Genomic DNA, 18,017 nt, shown 5'->3' with positions numbered 1-18,017 from the left:
ACACTGGATTCAGACGTCTAGCCTCTTAACCACGAGAAAAAGTGCTGTGGCAGAGGAGTGGGTCACACAATGGGTTGCTAACCACAAGGTCTGCATCTCTAACCCACCAGCTGTTCCAAGGGAGAAAAGTGAGGCTTTCAGCTCCTGTAAAACACCCAGGCGCACAGCTCTATTCTGCCCTTGAGGGTCACTGAAGTGTTGCTGTGGGTCAAGGTTGGCCCATGGCAGTGAGCTTGGTTAGACTTTGGGAACCAAAGTTGACTGTGAGGAGGTCAATATCTGTTTGTTTAAGCCACACCCTCAAGGTATTTCCGTTATAACTACTCTAGGTCAGTAAGACAGAGAGAGTGAACGCAAATCACCTAGACTTGGGTTCAAATCTTGCCTCTCACACTAGGAGCTGTGACTGCAGATGAAACACAGCCAGTCTCAGAACCTCATTACCTTTCCTTGATAGTCCTGCTGCCATTGCATCTATTCCAACTCACAGCCACCCTCTAGCAACAGAGTAGGAGGCTGTGATCTTGATGGAAGCTGATGGCCACCTCTTTCTCCCATGGAGTGACTGTGGTTTAGAACCACTGACCTTTGCGTTAGAGCATGGATTCCAAAAACCCAAACCAAAGCCCTTGCCATGGAGTCGATGGCAACTCATGGCAGCCCTACAGGACAGAGTAGAACTGCTTCGCAGGGCTTCCGAGGCTGAGATCTTGACGGGAACAGATTGCTCATCTTCTGCTCAGAGCAGCCGATGAGTTTGAACGGTCAACTCTTTGGTTAGCAGCTGAGTGCTTAACCACTGCACCAGCAGGGCTCCCCCGTCCTTTCAGAGTGGGAGAAAGGCCAAGACCGACCGCACTGGGTCAGGTCAAGGCTTCATCAAGCCTGGGCTGTCCAAGCACCCGGCATGTGGTGCGTGCTCAGTAGCCTTAGCTGACAGCATTGAGAGGCACCAGCCCCAAGCTGGAAGCAGAGCCCGGGCTCGGCTGGCACCCGCTCCACACATTCCATTCAGTGTTTATTGCTCTGGAAACTTCTCAACATGGCAGAGGCCAGCGCCCCGATAAATCCCACTCTGTTAAACCACCACCTTTAAGGCAAAGATCCATCCCTCACCACGAAGAGGCCGGGACTTCATGCCAGCCAGTATCCAGGCAGTGGCCATTAGGACTCCCTTTCACTTATTCCACAGGCTTCCAGCACCTCAACAAACTTAGACCCAAGGAAACAAGTCCTATGGGTGATGGTTCTACACAGCCTACATCATCCAGAGGGATCGGGGTCCGGATGACACCCCCCTCCAGGGCACTTGAAGACACAACACTTCAATGCCTTCACTTGCTCGCCTGTAGAGGGGCTATGCAGAATGAGCGCCTCTGTTGGGGAAGACGTGCACTGGTGCTTCTTGTAAGCAAGCATGGCGAGGCTGTGTCTCACCTGCTTGGGACATGTCATCAGGAGGGACGAGTCCCTGGAGAAGGACAGCATGCTGGTGAAGTAGAAGGTCAATGAGAAAGAGGAAGACCCTCAATGAGATGGATGGACACAGCGGTGGCAACAATGGGCTCCAACGTAGCAACCATTGTGTAGAAGGCATGGCATCGAGCAACCATTGTGTAGAAGGCAAGGCATGGTTCTGTTGTGTCCCTGGTTGCTATGGGTCAGAATCAACTCCATGGCACTTACCAACAGCAAGCACTGTGGTGAGGATCAGATTAGCTAATGTGCTTGGCAGAGAGACAGTCTAATAAAAATATTATCATCGCCTTATGAATGAATACACTGCAGTCTGCCATGTGCTGTTGGGTGGGTTGTGCCCTGCCCAGGGGCTCAAACCCAAGCTGAAATCTGCCCATCAAGCTGTGAATGGTGGGGTGTCCCTGAAGGAAGGAGATCCTTTAAAAATGTCTGTTTTTAAATTTGTCCAAGGGCCACCAGGAGCCCTGACCCAAAGGACAAGGACCCCCGAGAGGGTTCTAAGCCTCAGACTGATTCTATAAATTGGTGGCATGCCCCGGGCTGGAGCATCTAAGGGGTATGGTTCTCAGGGCACCATTCACCTCTGCAGACGGGCTCCGTGTCATTCCAGTAAGGGTCCCGGACATTGATGCATTCGATGATGGCTGGACCCTGCTCCAGAGAGTGGCCGGGGTCACAAGTGAACTCCACCGTGGTCCCAATGTTATAGGTCGGGTCTGATGTGGTGAAGTTCCCATTCTGAATATACGGCTCATAGCAGTGGCCTTTCTCAAAAGCTGGAGGGGGCAGGGGAGACAAAAGAGGTAGCAGGTCAAGTGGGTGGTTGTACACCCTCCAGTGAGTGAGGTGGCTCAGAAGATGAGTCCCAGAGCTGACATTTTGGGGGCCCCACTTTTCTCATCTCTAAAATGGGGATGTCAATCTCTTCCCACTCAACCTGCAGAAAGTGTCTTTGAATTCCCACTCACATCAAACTATCAGGGGGTTTCAAAAAGTTCATGGACAAAGGCAATGAGAAGGCAATGGTATTTTCCCATCTACTTTCTGAAGCCCCTTCTTACTTGTTCCAGGTTCCCTGCCCTCAGGGTCTTGCTTTCTGCCCTTGAACACCAGCACTGTCTATGAGAAAGGCCAACTCCTCTTGGAGAAGCCAGACCAGATAATTGCCCCAAACTCACTGAAACTCACAGGGATTCTATAGGACAGCGGAGAATCGCCTCTGTGAGTTTCCGAGACTGTAGCTGCTTACGGGAGTAGAAAGCCTCCTCTTTCTCCTGAGGAGCGGCTGGTGGTGGCTTACTGCTGACCTCCCCATTAGCAGCCCAACTTGAAACCACGATGCCACCGGGGCTCCTTCAGTACTCCAAGGTGGCAGGGGCTGAGCAGGCAGGCTTGTCCCCTCTTTTCTTGGAGGAAGAGGGAGTGGGAGTCTACCAGGCCTCCCTGGGCAGAGTATGTTGATGAGCTTGTGGGCAAGAACTTGGGCTCCCCTGGGATCCTAGCTCCATTCTTACCAGTGGGGACTGTGGATAAGCCACCTCCTTTCTCCAGACCTCAGCTCCCTCCTCCAACAGCGGAGACCGTCGAAGTTCCCACCGCACAGAGTGGTGGAGGATGGACTGGGCTATTCCTGGCACTCGCGGCACATAATAAGTGTTCGATTAACCACCAGTAGGCACTGTTGTCCACAGAGCCACGTCGGCCTTTGGAAGATTGAGGGTACCATTTGGCCACTGGGTTTTCTCATTCATTCGCAGTCCTGGTTTGGATGTTCCAGGACCCTGCCCTGTCCCACCGTCCTCCCCCAGCTCCCACCACACCAAACACTACAAGAAGAGAAGCCCCCAGAGACCCTCACCCTCAAATCGGATGTTGAAGGCTGAGGCCACCTGGGCCAGGTGGGACGTGAACTCGATGCGGATGGCGTTGCTCTCACTCAGCAGGCCCTCAAACGGGACACTGTCGGTGTGGAGGGAATCATAGAGAAGCGTGGATGTGTTGGTCCGTCCACTGAAGACCATCATCCTGGAAGCCGAGGAAGGAAAGAAGGGACTGAGAGGTCCTGCTTGGGTCCTTGACATGCAGGGTGACCGGAAGAGGGTGGGCAGAGCACACGCTTCATCCCTTGGCTCACATCCTGACTTTAACCCTTGCTTGCCTCAATTAGCTGTCACACCTGCTGGAACCTGTGTCCCCCTCTGTAGAACGAGGTTCAACTCCTCACGAGCCTGCTCTGAGATGGTGGGGAAAGGAGGCCACGATGCAACGAACCAGCTCCGTTAAATGATGCTGAGTATTAGGATCATGGGCAATGCTAGCATAAGGAGATGGGATACTAGGCCTGGATCACGCCTGAGCACATTGGCCTGCAGCCTTACACAGCCCTGGGTCTGGATCCTGACTTGGGCCAAGGACACTTAACCCTGGTGAACCTCTGTGTCCTCGTCTGTCCAGTGGGTACAGCCGTACTTCAGAGTCTCCAGCAAGTTGACTCTGACGTGCAGCCAAGCTGAGCTGTGTTGCCCCAGGACATTTTCAATGGTTGGCTTCTTGGAAGTAGATCATAGGGCCTTTCTAAACGTGCCCAGCCCAGAGCCGGCATATACATCAAGTTCACTCAACAGTCCCTGTCTCTGACTCTTATCTCCAGAAAGCATGGTCTGGGGGCTTCTCAGGGTTCAAGAACCCCCCACAGAGCAAACCTGCACACACCGCCAGACGCCTTGGAAAATCCATTTCCTGGGCTATCACAGGAGACCTGCTAGGGGTTCTGACCCACCCTCGGGTAGGGCTTGAGGAGACGGCACAATAAAGTCTGCTGAAGGCCAAGGCCTTGGACCAACATGAAGTCTTCATGTTCTTTCATCGTAGCCCCTCTATTTCACCCAATTGCAATACGTAGGCATGAGTTTCTAGCTCTGAACTGAAAAAGCCAAGAGCCCTGGTGGCACAGAGGTCAAGCACTCAGCAGCAAGCCCACACTGACTCAGCCTGGGGCTCTGTGGAAGAGGGGCCTGGTCACGTGAACCCCTGGAAATGACAGTTGAGGAAAGCTGGCGGGTAGTTCGGCTCGGGGACACGGACCCTGGTGAGCTGGTGCCAACGGACTTGATGGCACCCAACAAGAGCAGCAGCTGTCACAGTCTCTCGGAAGCCTGCACAAGGCACTGACCTGTGGGCTTTCTCTTACAGTTGTATCGACTTCTGCTTTACATGAGAGAATGGTCAGTCTGAAACCAGTGCGGCAATGTTTCCCTAGACGCAGGGGGAACCACTGGCAGCAGCTTGTCCCTAATCCGACAGTTGAGGACCAGGAAGTGAGTCAGAAAGCTATAGAGTAGGCGCCTTAGTGACACAGTGCTTAAGCACATGACTGCTAATCCAAAGGCTAACCCCCGTGGAACTGCGGGAGCAAGACCTGGTGATCTGCTCCCACAGATACGACGGCCGAGGGCTGAGGACACGAGCAGACACTTCGCCAAGAGAAGACTCTCAGGTAGCCAGTGGACACAGGAAGACTAGCCATCGGAGAGATGCAAATCAAAACAACGATGAAAGAACATCTCACTCCAGCATCAGTTGTAAAGCGAAAATAAAACACAAGAAAACAACAAAGAATCAAACAAAACAAGATGAGAGAGCAGCAAATCCCGGGGAGGGTGCAGACAGACTCGAACCATGTACACCACTGGTGTGTCTGTAGAATGGTCCATTCATTATCGAAAGTGGACCAGTCAGCCAGCAATCCTACTACTAGGTACAAGGTAGTGGTGGGGTCTAGACCAGTCTGTGGGAAGATGGAATGACAGGAAGGGAGCTTTGCCTTGACCTTTTGGAAGTCCCTTCAAGGACATCTCAGAAAAATAGGAGTCCGACCACCAATCACTCCCTGCCGCACTGTCCACAAGGGCAAAAAGCCAGACACAGCCTGGGTACAGCCTCATGGAGGGTCTATAACTAGATCCCTGTGCTATAGATGCACAAACGAATTTTAAACTGCATTGCTTATTAGAGAGTCCTGGAAACAGGATGGCAGAACCCAGACGAGGTGACGCTGAGCACAAGACATGGTTCGCAGGAGGACCCAGATGGTCTAAGACCATTATGCTACGGGGGCCAGAAAAAAGGTTGACGCACAAAGAGAAATGTGCTTCAAAGGTGCCCAGGGCAGGGAGGGTAAAAAGCACTAACTAGCGAGTGGGCACGGATGAACTTGGGGGAAGGGAAGGCAATGTATGATAAAGGGGGCGGGGATTAGTACCATTTGACCAAACAAAGGAAGATACTGGGAGGAGCACGAGAAGGAAAGGCAGCAAAGATCAGGACGATCCCACGCCCAGTCCTGCTACAACCGTCAAACTGTAATCTTTGCGCCGACACACAGACACCCAAGCCGATCCCAGCCCTCATGGGGGATGCACACACACGCATAACAGATATGACATACGTATGCTAGCCATGTATACATATATGTCTGTGAGAGAAGATATTTGTCTATGTGTGTTTACCTTGGCTGCAAATATAGCCATGACTGTGGTGGTGGGGGGTGCCGAGGAGGAAAAGTTATGAGAACTCCTTCGCCATGAGCAAACACTTTGAGGGAATGAGTAGCTGGTTCTGGGGGCTCAGGACCGTACCCTTGAGGGACCTCTAGGTCAACTGGCATAACCGTCCACATCCAGAGAGCAGCCATCTAAGCTGCAGCGATTGGTCTCTTGCCGTCCAGAGCAAGGACGAGCGACGGAAAACAAAGGCCCCCAGACTCAGGCAGTCCCATGGGCTGATGGCCACAGGAAACCCAGTCTTCACAGCTGTGAGATCAGGAGAAGTAGATGGTGCCCAGTTACCACGGTGGCCTTCTCTGACCAGGATCACACGAGAAGGTTTTGGATAGAGTGGGAGAAACATATAGAAAGAAACTCAGAATCATCTATTCAGAAAAGACTCACTGGTTGGACAGAGACTGGGGTCATTCCCAAGACTGTGACCCCTTAGATATTCTTTAGCCTGGAACTGAACGCACCCCTGTAGCTCCACCTTCACCTTAACAATAGCTAGACCTATAAAGTGTACAGTAATACCAGAGCGGTGCACTCGCCTTAGAACAAATAACCAAAGAAGATAAAAACAACAACAACAAAACCCAACATTGACTCCCAAACAGAGAGAAGGACAAATGGAAACCAAAGAGGAAGTGAGACAAGTGCTGAAACATGGCAGAGACGGCAGTCAATGTCACAAAACACGTCGTGCAGAAACTGTTGAATGGAAGAGAAGGCTGTTCTGTGAACTTTTATCCAAACGTAACAAAAAGCTAAAAAAAAAGAGAAAACAAAAACGAGGTTACGTTAGAGGAGAGTGTACGGGACAGTCCCACTGCCACTCGGAATCTCCACGTGCTGCTGCCATCAGTCCTAAGGCACCAGGTAAGCGTTGAGCAATGACTCCGTGCCCCGCCAGCCCCCCCTCCTCTCCACGGTACTCTACAAAGCAGACCTCAACTGTCTCTGAGGCTGCCCAGGGAGCCTAACCCGTCACCCTTTAGGTTAGGAGCTGAAAGCACACTGTTTTTGCCGCCCAGGGACATCCTGGGTATAACCACTTTTACTGTGAGGAACACTATATGATAGCTGGCTTCTGGCCAGTCCCAGGAGTTTAGAAGACGTTATGCAAAAGTGGGGGAGGGGAAGGGGGCTAAGCAGTACACAAATGAGATGTCTCTCTTATGGGGTCATACACAGGCATTCTTTCATCCTTCGAGCTTTTTACTGGGGCTCATAAAAGGCTTTATTTCTATTGCCCAGGAGAGTTTCTAACGCCATCTGGATGCGCCAATGTTGGAGTCACAGCCTGTTCATTTCCTCATGGGCTCATAGCTCTGAGGAGGGAGGGGGCTGGGGTGAGACCGGGACCCATTCCAGGAGGGCCCAGTGCTCTCATTCCGCTGATCCTGCTGAATCTTGGGGACCAGGTGTCAGGGTTCGTCTCTCAAATAATGGAAGAGTTTTGACAAAGCAGGAAGTAGCTCATACGACCTCAAACTCTCCATAGCGTCTGGATCTTCGAGACCAGTGATGTTCTGGCTCTGTTTCCTAGAAGAGCCACAATCATAATCTCCAAACCGAAACCAAACCCATGGTCACCGAGTGGGTTTGGACTCCTGACGGGCCTCATGAACCACAGACCAAAACCCTGCCTGGTCCAGCGCCACCCTCAAGGTCATTGTTATGGCGGAGCCTCTGGTTGCAGCCACCGTGTCCACCCACCTCCTTGAGGCCCTTCCTCCTTTTCACTGTTCCTCTACATTACCAAGGATGCGGCCCTTCTCCAAGGATGTGTCCTTGGACACAAAGTTCACGCGACCAAGTCTCGCCATCCTTGCTGCTACGGAACATTCTGGCTGTGCGGCAACAAAGAACCTCTAGGGGAGTTAGTGTGGCCAGGAGAAATCCTTGATGGATGGGGCTTGGTGAATAAATAGCCCAGCTCCTTCAGTCTTCTCACTGAATTGCTCTGAGGCTTGCTCAATGCAGTCTCCCAGAGGCGCCTAGGGGAGAGAGCCCCATTTTCCCACAGCATTCACTGCTCCCTGACATACAGCTTGGATCTTCTTCTTCTCTGTCTCACCTTCCCAAGTCTCACGTGCTTCCTCACATCAGCAACTGAGTCAGCTCCTTGCCCTCACATCCTTGTTCTCCATGTCTGTTCCCAAACAACTCAGCGTGAACCTATATCAGAGTTCTCTAGATATAAGACGGTAGATTCTATGCCTACCATTTAGAATCCATGAGCTTGCTCTGGCCTAGATATTGCCTTCTAGCATCCCCCTGCTTCTGTCATGTACATAGCCCTCATGTCTCCAGCCCAGCCTCCTATCACGTTGATGTTGTTGGCGGCTCTCAACTCATGGTACCCTGTGTGTTAGAGAAGAACTTCCCTGGAGCATGTTCTAGCTTGAAATCCATCTAGGAAGGAAACCTTGTGCTGTTAGGGATTAGCCTGTGGACTGCACACTGCAAAGTTGGTGGTCCACACCCACCAGCTACGCCAAGGGAGAAAGATGAGACAGTAGGCACCCATAAAGACTCACAGTCTCAGAGACCTTAAGGAGCAGTTGAATTCGGTCCTACGATCCTGATGAGCAGAAATGGACTCCATCCCTGTGCTGTTAAGCTTTGTAGGCGTCGACTACCAGGTCCTCCCACCGCCCCCTCCCCCGAAGCGCTGAGTGAGTCTAAACTGCCAATGTTTCTGTTAGCAGCTGAGCCTTTAATTGCTGCTCCAGCAGGGTCCTTCTCTATCTATCACCCCAGGTACCAATGTTCTCTGTGGCCTTCCTGTCCTCCATGGAGCCTAATGCATGGCTGGGCACAGAGCATGGGCCAAGGACATGCTCCCTCCTCGTTCAACTGCAAACAAAGATGTGTGAGGGACAGAACAGGTGGTGTAACATGGTAGAAAAGGGGGCCTAGAGTTCCTCCTTGCTTCTTCCCCTACCCTGCTGTGTGACCCGAAGCAAGGCCCCTTTCCTCTCTGTGGCCCATCTGCTCATCTGTGAATGGAAAAGACTGGAACTGAGCACCATCCAGCGTTCCCTCTCTTGAGCTTCACCAGCCAAAGTCTAACCATGTCCAAGTGCCACACTTCTGAGCCTCTAGGAAGGGAAGGGGTCCAGTGGGGACTCTTGGAGGCTTACCTGTCCTTCTCGTTCAGTGACAGCCTCTCAAAATGCAGGTGCAGCTTCTGGCCCTCTGGGGCTTCGATGGTCCACATGCAGAACTGGGTCCCATTGTTGTTTCCAGGGTAACTTGGGGAGAGGACACGTCCGATGGTGGCATTGTGTACTGCACCTCCACAGGGAGCTGGGTCCAGAAAGTAGAAGAGGGTGGGAGTGGAGAGAAGGGCAGAGAGAGAGAGAGAGAAAGAAAGAGATAGAGATGGTAAGAGAGAGAGAGAGAGAGAGAGTCATTGTCCTCTGATTCCATTCATAGCCCATGTTGTGTCACTTGCTTTTGCGCCATCCCCTGACTCGTGGCAATACCATGCACAGTGGAACAAAATGCTGCCCAGTCTCGCGTCACCCTCAGGGTCAGTTGTGTTTCAGATGATTGTAACCCACAGGGGGCACATCGGCTGCTTTCCCAGTCCCTTCTTCTCCATCGGTCTCAGTCCAGAAGTCTTGCTGAAAGCTATTCAGCATCACAGTAGCATCGATGTTTCCCCGGACACGTGCATGGTGGCTGCGCATGGAGGGCATTGTCTGGGAAGTCCATCATGGAAGAGGTCCTAGTGGTGCAGTCATTAAGCCATCGCTGACCAGAAGGTGGGTGGTTCAAACCCAGCAGCCACTCTTCATGGGAGAAAGATGAGGTAGTCGGCTTCCATATAGATTTACAGCTTTTGAAACCCCACAGAGCTGTTCTACTCTGTCCTAGAGGGTCCTGGTGAGTCAGAATGCAACTTGATGGCATGGGGTTGGCTCTGGTTCGGGTTCAGTATAGAACGTGGGAATTGTACCACTGAACCACCATAACCTCTGAGCCACCATAACCTCTGAACCACCATAACCTCTGAACCACCACGACCTCTGCCATTCTCTAAAGCGAAACCCCAGAGAACTGAATGAGGGGAGACCCATGGAAAGCCAATCTCTCATGAGATAGATAAACGATTAGACAACTCTGCAGAGCAGAGAGTGTGGAAGAGAGAGATCAAGCCACATGTAGACCTTCTAGAAGCAGAAACTTCCTCTAGAGCTGACACAGGAAGACCAGCTCGGCATTTTTCAGGCTGACAGAACAGAAGAACAGCTTCAAGGCTCAGGTTGCAATACTGAAAGATCATACAACCAAGATATGTGAGGACGCAGGAAGCATCAAGAGAAGATGGAAGGAATACACAGAGTCACTGTGCTAAAAGAAGTTTGGAAGACAGCTATCTGACCACTAATTGGAGGAGATCCATATTTGTGCCCAGTTCAAAGAAAGGCGACCCAATAAAATGTGGAAATGATCATTAAAATCACATGTCATAAAACTTTATTGGAGATAATTTAAAAATGAGTGCAGCAGCACATCAACAGAAATTCAAGCTGGATTCAAAAGAGGACATGGGACGAGGGATATCATTACTGATGTCAGATGGATCTTGGCTGAAATCAGAGAACACGGAGGGATGTTTATTTGTGTTTTATTGACTACACCACAGTGTTCAACTGTGTGTATCATAACAAATTATGAATAACATTGCGAAGGCTAGGAATCCCAGAACACCTCATTGTACTCATTCAGCACTGTACATGGGCCAAGAGGCAATCATTTGAGCAGAACAAGAGAATACTGAATGGTTACAGTCAGGAAAAGTGTGCACCAGGGTTGAATCCTTCCTCCCCACTCTTTCACTCTGTATGTGGAGCACAGCGTCACAGAACGTGGCATATGTGAAGAAGCATGTGGCATCAGGATTGGAGGAAGACTCATGGACAGCCTGTGATCTATGCAAATAACCCAATATTGCTTGCTGGAAGTAAAGAGGACTCGAAGCATTTGCTGATGAAGATCCAGGGCTTCCCTATGGATTACACCTCAACCTAAAGAAGATGGAAACGCCCACAGTTGGACCAATAATGATGCCATGCGAAGTGGAGAGAAGATCAGAGTTGTCAGGGATTTCATTTCACTTGGATCCAAACTCATGCAAACCAGAGTCGAGAAATAAAATGACATTTTGCCTGGGGTAAATCTGCTGCAAAAGAGCTCTTTAAAGTACCCCAAACCAAAATTGTCTTTTTGAAGACTAAAGGGTGCCTGACCCAAAATACAGTATTTTCAAGGGCTTCACATACACGTGAAAGCTGGAGAGTGAGCCAGGAAGACCAGACGAGAATCGATGTCTGTTGATTATGGTGTTGGAACACTGAAAGTGCTGTGGGCTACCATGAGCATGAACAAAGCATTCTTGGGGAGAAGTAGAGCCAGAATGCCCCTTAGAACCAAGAATGTCAAGACTTCATCTCACTTACTTTGGATATGTCAGCAGAAGGGGCCGGGTGCAAAAGGACATCATGCTTGTTACAACAGAGGGACAGCAGAAGGGAGGAAGATCTTCAAGAGGGGGGCTTGACACAACAGCTGCAACAATGGGCTCACACACAGCAATGATCACAAGGATTGTGGACGACTGGGCAGTGTTGTGTTCTGTATGCGTAGGGTCGCTATGAGCTGGAACTGACCCAATGTCACCTCACACAATGATTCAATCCACAAGTCCCTTAAAATTCACATCCTCGACACCTGCAGAAGCCATATACCCCATCACATCTTGGCAAAAATCTTAAATCCACCCCAAGTCCCAAACCCCACCTTCTGCAGCATCAGGATCAAATATGTGTGAGTCTCTAGGAATTATTTATACTGGGGCAAAATCCCTCTTCCTCTGTGGGCCTGTGAAATCTAGAATACAAGCTCTCTGCTAACAGCGCATTCACGTGGAACAGGGACAATGTAGACCCTTATGTTATAAATGGGAGAAATTGGAGCAGAGACGAAACGACGGGCACCAAAATAGTCTGAAACCAAGTGGAACAATTGGCTTTAGCGCTCAGGTCTTGAAAAGAATCCTCTCTTCTCTGAGACAGTGTAGGCAAGGCCTCCCTGCCCTCCAGATGGTAGGTGTTGGCCACCCCTCTGGATTCCAAGAAGAGGCCCCTTGCTAATGGACTGCACTTCCACCGTCCAGGCCAACTCTGCTCTCTTGGCTCTAGGAGGTCCCACTCCTAGCCCTTATCCTCTCAGCCCACACCTTGGTTCCAGGGGCTCCTTTGTTCTGCCCACTGAACACAGCAGCATGCTATTAAAAATGAGAAGCAACAAATATTCAATAACAAATGTTTGGTGAAATAAATTGCTTTACACCCATATAGTTATTATAATGCAAAATGTAAGAAAATACTCTTTCTAAGTAAAAAAAAGTGAGCTGGTAAAAGGTGTGCTATATCTATTTCAACAAGCTATTTGCTAGGATTGATTGAGGCCGTGAATAGCAAAGTGATTTTCTCATACCTTTTACATGTTAGATGTCTCAGATTTTTCTTATAAGAGCCACGTATTACTTTTATCATGAAATCCAATAGAGAGATATTAAGAAGTCAGTGGTGAACCAGGATGAGTCACATGAATAGAAGGTGTATTCTTCTTGGGCTGTTTGGTTCTTAGCTTTCTGTCTTTTTTGTTTATTGTTTGGGGGATATCTTGGCAACCTTCCAAGCCCAAGGTGAGCTGGTGGGCACATCTCTGAGAGGTGGGCAGTCAGTCTGAGGGGAAGGGAGATGAAGTGCAACAAGGGTCATGATCAGACAGGGTCTCGTGCCAGGACCAGGATTTCAAGGAGCCATTCCTGGGTGACAAGAGAATCAAATAAGATGGAAACGTCTTGGTCCCTCAGGTCTCTTGGTTGCTTCTTAATTTCCAGGGCAACAGAGGGAACGAAAGCAAATGTGCAAGTGGCCAGCTGCGACTGCATCACAGAGGGCCGAAGGACTTGAGCTCTACTGTGTGGGCACCAGGGAGCTACTCCTTGACTGCCTCTCTTTTCCTTCAGGTCTCTTGTCAAGTGATGGCTCCCAGTATCCTTCTCCTTCTGATCAGCTGCTCTTCACAGCACATATCACCAACTCGAAGCAGAATAGATGCCTTGGTTTTTTTCTTTCACTATGTTGTTTTCCCTGTGGACAATGTAAACTCCATAGGAGTTGGGCTTTTTCTTTTTTTGGCACCCTCAGCACCTAGAAGAATTCCTGATAGGTAGTGTAGTCTGTGCTCAGTGTATATTTGTTCAACAAGAACAACTAGTATTTTATGAAAGGAAAAAGAAGCTACTTGTTTAGAGATACCTGGCTATAAATGCCAGCGTTGGGAACCAAGCTCAGATGCAACCTCACTCCAGCAAGGATTCCTGGTGGCACAGTGGGTTAAGTTGAGAAATGAAAGGTCAGGGGCTTGGACTTGCCAGCGTCTCTGTGGGAGAAAGATGAGGCTGCCTGCTTCCATAAAGCCTGGCAGCTTCCGGAACCCTGGGATGCAGTCCTTATCTGTCCTCTGAGGTCGCTATGAGCGGGAATCAACTCAACAGTAAAGGACTATTCACGATAATGGTCCTGTGATCAAGAAAAGCGCACAAGCCATAAACCACCACTGGCCGATGTCAAGCCGACCTTGACTTGGAGGACTCACCGTGTGTCAGAGGAGAACCGTGCTCCATAGGGTTTTGAATAGTTGAAATTTCAGCAGTCGGTAGCCAGGCCTATCTTCCAAGGCACCCCTAGGAGGATCAAACCTCCAACTCTTTTGTTAGTGACTGAGCATGTTCACCATGGGCACCTCCTAAGGACTCCATGAGGAGCACAGGAAGTGCTTTAGAAATGTCGAGTGAAAGCATGATTTACCCCATTCGGTACCTCGAGAGGTAAGGGGAGAGCTTGGCACTGGTTTAGGTGTTGGTTAAGCATTTATTGAAGGAGTGAATGGAGTTCGTAGTAGGAGAGAAGGGCAGGCAACCCTCCCGGCAGGCTCTGGACTCCTTGGCTACGGCAAACAGGAAACCCCTTGCCAAGAGGTCTGTTCAGCACCACGGACAGAGCCCTAGGCCCTTGTCTGCTACAGTGAAGTTCATTTTCCCAAGTGAGCCAGAGCTCCGTCCACACCTCGCCTGCATTGCTTACCTGCTGTGGCCTCCACCACATATCCGCTGGACTTCAAGCTTTGCTGGTGTTCTCTCACTGCCATCGAGTTGCTGCTGACTCATAGCAACCCCTGTGGACTGTAACTGTCCGAGGGAGTAGAAAACCCCATCTTTCTCTCAAGGAAAAGCTGGTGGTTTTGAACTGCTGACCATGCAGATCGCAGCCCAATGCATCACCACTACACCACCAGGGCCTCTCTTTGCTAGTCTGTGTCATGGTGACCATATGTGGACGAGAAGGAAATGGTTGCCCCTGAGCATGGGCCTCCGTTCAGGACAGCAGACAGCGCACCAGTGTCCTCAAGAATCGCTGGCATGTCTCAGTTCATCGATCATGTCAATCCTTCCATCTCATTGAGAGTTGCCCCTCTTTTTGGCTGAGCCCCTATTTCACCCCAGCCGAACCTCAAGTTCCACTCCGTGTAAAATGGTAAACCTAAGAGGACAGTGGTGAGGAGGCAATGACACACTTTCGGCTGGCTTGACACGGCACCTGCCACAGACCAGACGTCTCAGACCCAGCTGGCGTGATTGCTCGGTGGCTCTGGAGCAGGGGCAACATAGGACGCTGTCCCTGTTCGGCGTGCCGGCTATCTGTCTGTCCCAAGTGGTTGCTCATTTATTGCTTCTGTGCTCCTTGCCTTGCCTTATTAAGCCGACTGATAGCTCTGTTTGGCTTCAATTTGCCGGCCATGACTTCCTATTCATCTTCCTTAGCACAATTGAGGCTTAATTTCTCTCTGATTTCATACATAGATAAAAATGAACATGATAGAGTTTTAGAGATCAATTGCCCCCTCCCCCTCTCCCTTCCCCTCTTGTACAAAAAAAAAAAAAAAAAAGAAGAAAGAAACTGCTAATGGTTCTTGAGGGGAAAATACCTCACCAATGACATTCCAAACACCATCATTCAGGTCTCATTTGCATACTGGCAACCACTTCAATATGAATGACTATGGGGCAGGAAGTGTGTTTCGCGCCCCCTTGCCAGGGCTCATGACTTGGCACAGCGTCAGCTCTCCTTTCCAGAGGACATCAGACTAGATGAGCAGGCTGCCCTCAACAATTCCTATTTGGTGACCTTGGGCAAGTGACTTCCCCTCCATGAGCCTCAGTTTCTTCCTCTGCAAAATGGACATAAACGACCCCCAGGATATAAGATTGCTGAGAGGGCTGATTAGGGTATATCCTCTGGCATGCTGCTCAGCACTTAGTGATTGAGCTAAAAAACAAAAAAACAAACAAAAACCAAAAAAACCCATTACAACAGGCGTGCCAAACATGCAAGCAAGAAAAGAGAAAGAGAAACGCAGACTTGGTCAAAATGACAGTGTTTTGTGCCTCAGAGAACACTTGCAAGAAAGGGAAAAGGCAAAGCCAAGAAGCAAAGCAGGGACTCGCGTGTGGTGTGCCGGATAAGAGGCCAGTTCCCAGAAGATAGGCGCTCTTACCACGCAGCAATACAAGAAGGCGAACCAATTGGAAAATGGGCAGTGAACTTTAGATAGGCATTTCCTTAAAGGAGATAAGCAGAGAACCACACTCACACACACAATGATGCTTAACACCATTAGTCCTTTCATCTCCCTAAAGGGCTATCATTTCACACTGATTACCCACCCACTGTCACCAAGTCACATCTGACTCCTAGCGCCCCTCTAGGACCCTCGACCAGGTTTTCAAGATGGTGCAGCTGTATGGGGACAAAGAGTCTCATCTTTCCTCCTTGGAGTGACTGCTGGGTTCAAATGACCGACGCCTAGAGGAAAGAATGGAATCTTTGGGTTTCTAAGGCTGTGAATCCTGATGGGAGGAGATAGCCTCATCTTTCCTCTTCAGAGTGGCTGGTAGGTTCAAACGTCTGACCTTGGGGTTATCAGCTCAACACATATCTCACTATGCCACTGGGGTTGCACATTCGTTAGGACGGCTATAATTAAAAAAATTAAGTTGAGGAGGAGGTGGAGACACTGATACTTTCATACAGGGCTACAAGTATAAAATGGCACAGCCATTATGAAAAATAGTTTGGTATTTCTCCAATAACTTAAACCTAGCACTACCAGGCAGTTGTTTGGTTTACAGTGACCGTGTGTACAGAACACAATTCTGCCTGGCCTTGTACCATCGCATAATAGTAGCTGTGTTGTTGCAGCTGTTGTTGTAGCTATTGTTGCAGCCACCGCGTCAGTCCATCCATTGAAGGGCTTCCTCTTACCACGGGCCTTCTACTTTACCCAGCAATGTCCTTCTCCAGGGACTGGTCCTTCCTCAGGACACATCTAACGCTCACGAGGCCCAGTCAGCCTCCCTTCTAAGGAGCATTCTGACTGTGCTTCTGTTCACTCGCATGTGCGTGCACTTCTGAAGAGTGGTGGTGCGTTTACTGTTCTTCCCCAGCACCACAATTCAAAGGCATCAACTCCGCTTGGGCCTTCCTTAGTCCTCGCCCAGTCTGCACATGCAGGGGAGGCCACCAGACACAGCACAGCGGACATCAGTGTATGCTAGGCCCCAACGTGACACATCTGTATTTTCACCTTTAAAGAGATCTCTTGCTGCAGAAGAGATTACCATGCCACCCAGCCATTAGCCTCCCAGATATATTTATTTCCAAAGTGATTGAAAACAGATGTTCAAATAAAAATGCAGACCCAAATATTTAGAGCAGCACTCCTCAAACAGGCAAAGCCCAAATGTCCATAAGCTGATGAAAATAAAAGGTTATATATTTAGACCATAGATATTCTCCCTCCACAAAAGGAATGAGGGTCTCACAGATATTTCAGCATGGATGAACTTTGGCAATAAGACAAGGCGTGGGAGACGGCAGACAACACGGGTCCCATCTAATCTGCTTCCTTTTGTTCAGAATACACAGAAAGAACAGGTAAACCCAGAGACAGTAAGGGAATTAGTGGCTGTCAGGTGCCAGTGGGATGGGAGAATGAGACATGGCGGCATAAGGGGTTGGGGTCTCCTTTTGAGTTGAGGAAAAAGTTCTGGAACTAGATAGTGTTGGTGATGGCGGCACGACACTGGGATTGTAGGAAATGTCACCAATGGTAAGTATGTTTTACGTTATATGGCTCTCACTGCAATGAAAAGGAAAATGTTTTAAATGGAAAGGGAAACAGCCCTCTGTATTGGGAGGAGGCTCTTTCCCTGGGCTGCAAATGTCTTGTTGCCTGGGCCCCCCACCCTTAGTCTGACCCTGTGTGGGCCCAGCATACCTGAACACAGGGGCTCCGGGCTGCTCCAGTGGGGCTTGGAGGCGTTGATACACGTCAACACGTTGGCACCCTGGAGCTCGTAGCCCAGGTGGCAGTGGAAGTGAGCCTCCCCACCAGAGTGCAGGTCCATCACAGTGACCTCTCCAAAGTCCGGCCGCCGGGGGAAGTTGCAGCTCAGCATGAAGGCTGGGGAGAAATGCAAAGGCAGCATCTCTCAGCAGGGGCAGCAGAGAACAGGACCCCCTCCTAGGTGCTGAGAAGGAGAGTCAGGCCCTCTGGGGACTCTGGAGGCCAGGGAGGCTGCTTTTGCGATTCTCTCTGATCCCATGATGCCGAAAGTGCTTGGTTGGCACTTGCTGTCAGATGTGAAGGTCCCACCCAGTCTAAACAGAGACATCCAATTTGATGTTGATAAACGAGGTTTCTGTACCTTGTTTAAAGTGTGGGCCATTAAATGGTTGCTCTAAGCTACTAAAATAAAGGCATTGAGATGCTCACTGAAAAGTCTGTGGTTTGAACCCACTAGCTTCTCTGTGGGAGAAAGATGCAGCATTCTGCGTCTGTAAA

The 18,017-nt window shown here is 49.9% G+C and overlaps 1 protein-coding gene across 1 annotated transcript in view; it reads right to left on the bottom strand.

Moving 5' to 3' along the window:
* SEZ6L (seizure related 6 homolog like) overlaps nucleotides 1-18,017 on the bottom strand; it is a 222,260-nt gene that overhangs the window by 69,258 nt on the left and 134,985 nt on the right. Inside the window, exons 4-7 of the mRNA XM_045289538.1 lie at nucleotides 17,451-17,636; nucleotides 9,176-9,341; nucleotides 3,338-3,504; nucleotides 2,061-2,255 (exon numbers count right to left, since the gene is read on the bottom strand). Of these exons, the coding sequence (XP_045145473.1) occupies nucleotides 2,061-2,255; nucleotides 3,338-3,504; nucleotides 9,176-9,341; nucleotides 17,451-17,636 (714 nt within the window). The remainder of the gene's footprint in view (nucleotides 1-2,060; nucleotides 2,256-3,337; nucleotides 3,505-9,175; nucleotides 9,342-17,450; nucleotides 17,637-18,017) is intronic.

Source organism: Echinops telfairi, unplaced genomic scaffold (assembly GCF_000313985.2).
Source record: "Echinops telfairi isolate 266 unplaced genomic scaffold, ASM31398v2 ScPeMD7_29;HRSCAF=101, whole genome shotgun sequence".
Taxonomy (NCBI): domain Eukaryota; kingdom Metazoa; phylum Chordata; class Mammalia; order Afrosoricida; family Tenrecidae; genus Echinops; species Echinops telfairi.
Note: the sequence above shows the minus strand (reverse complement) of the source record. Positions and strands in the feature narration are given on the sequence as shown.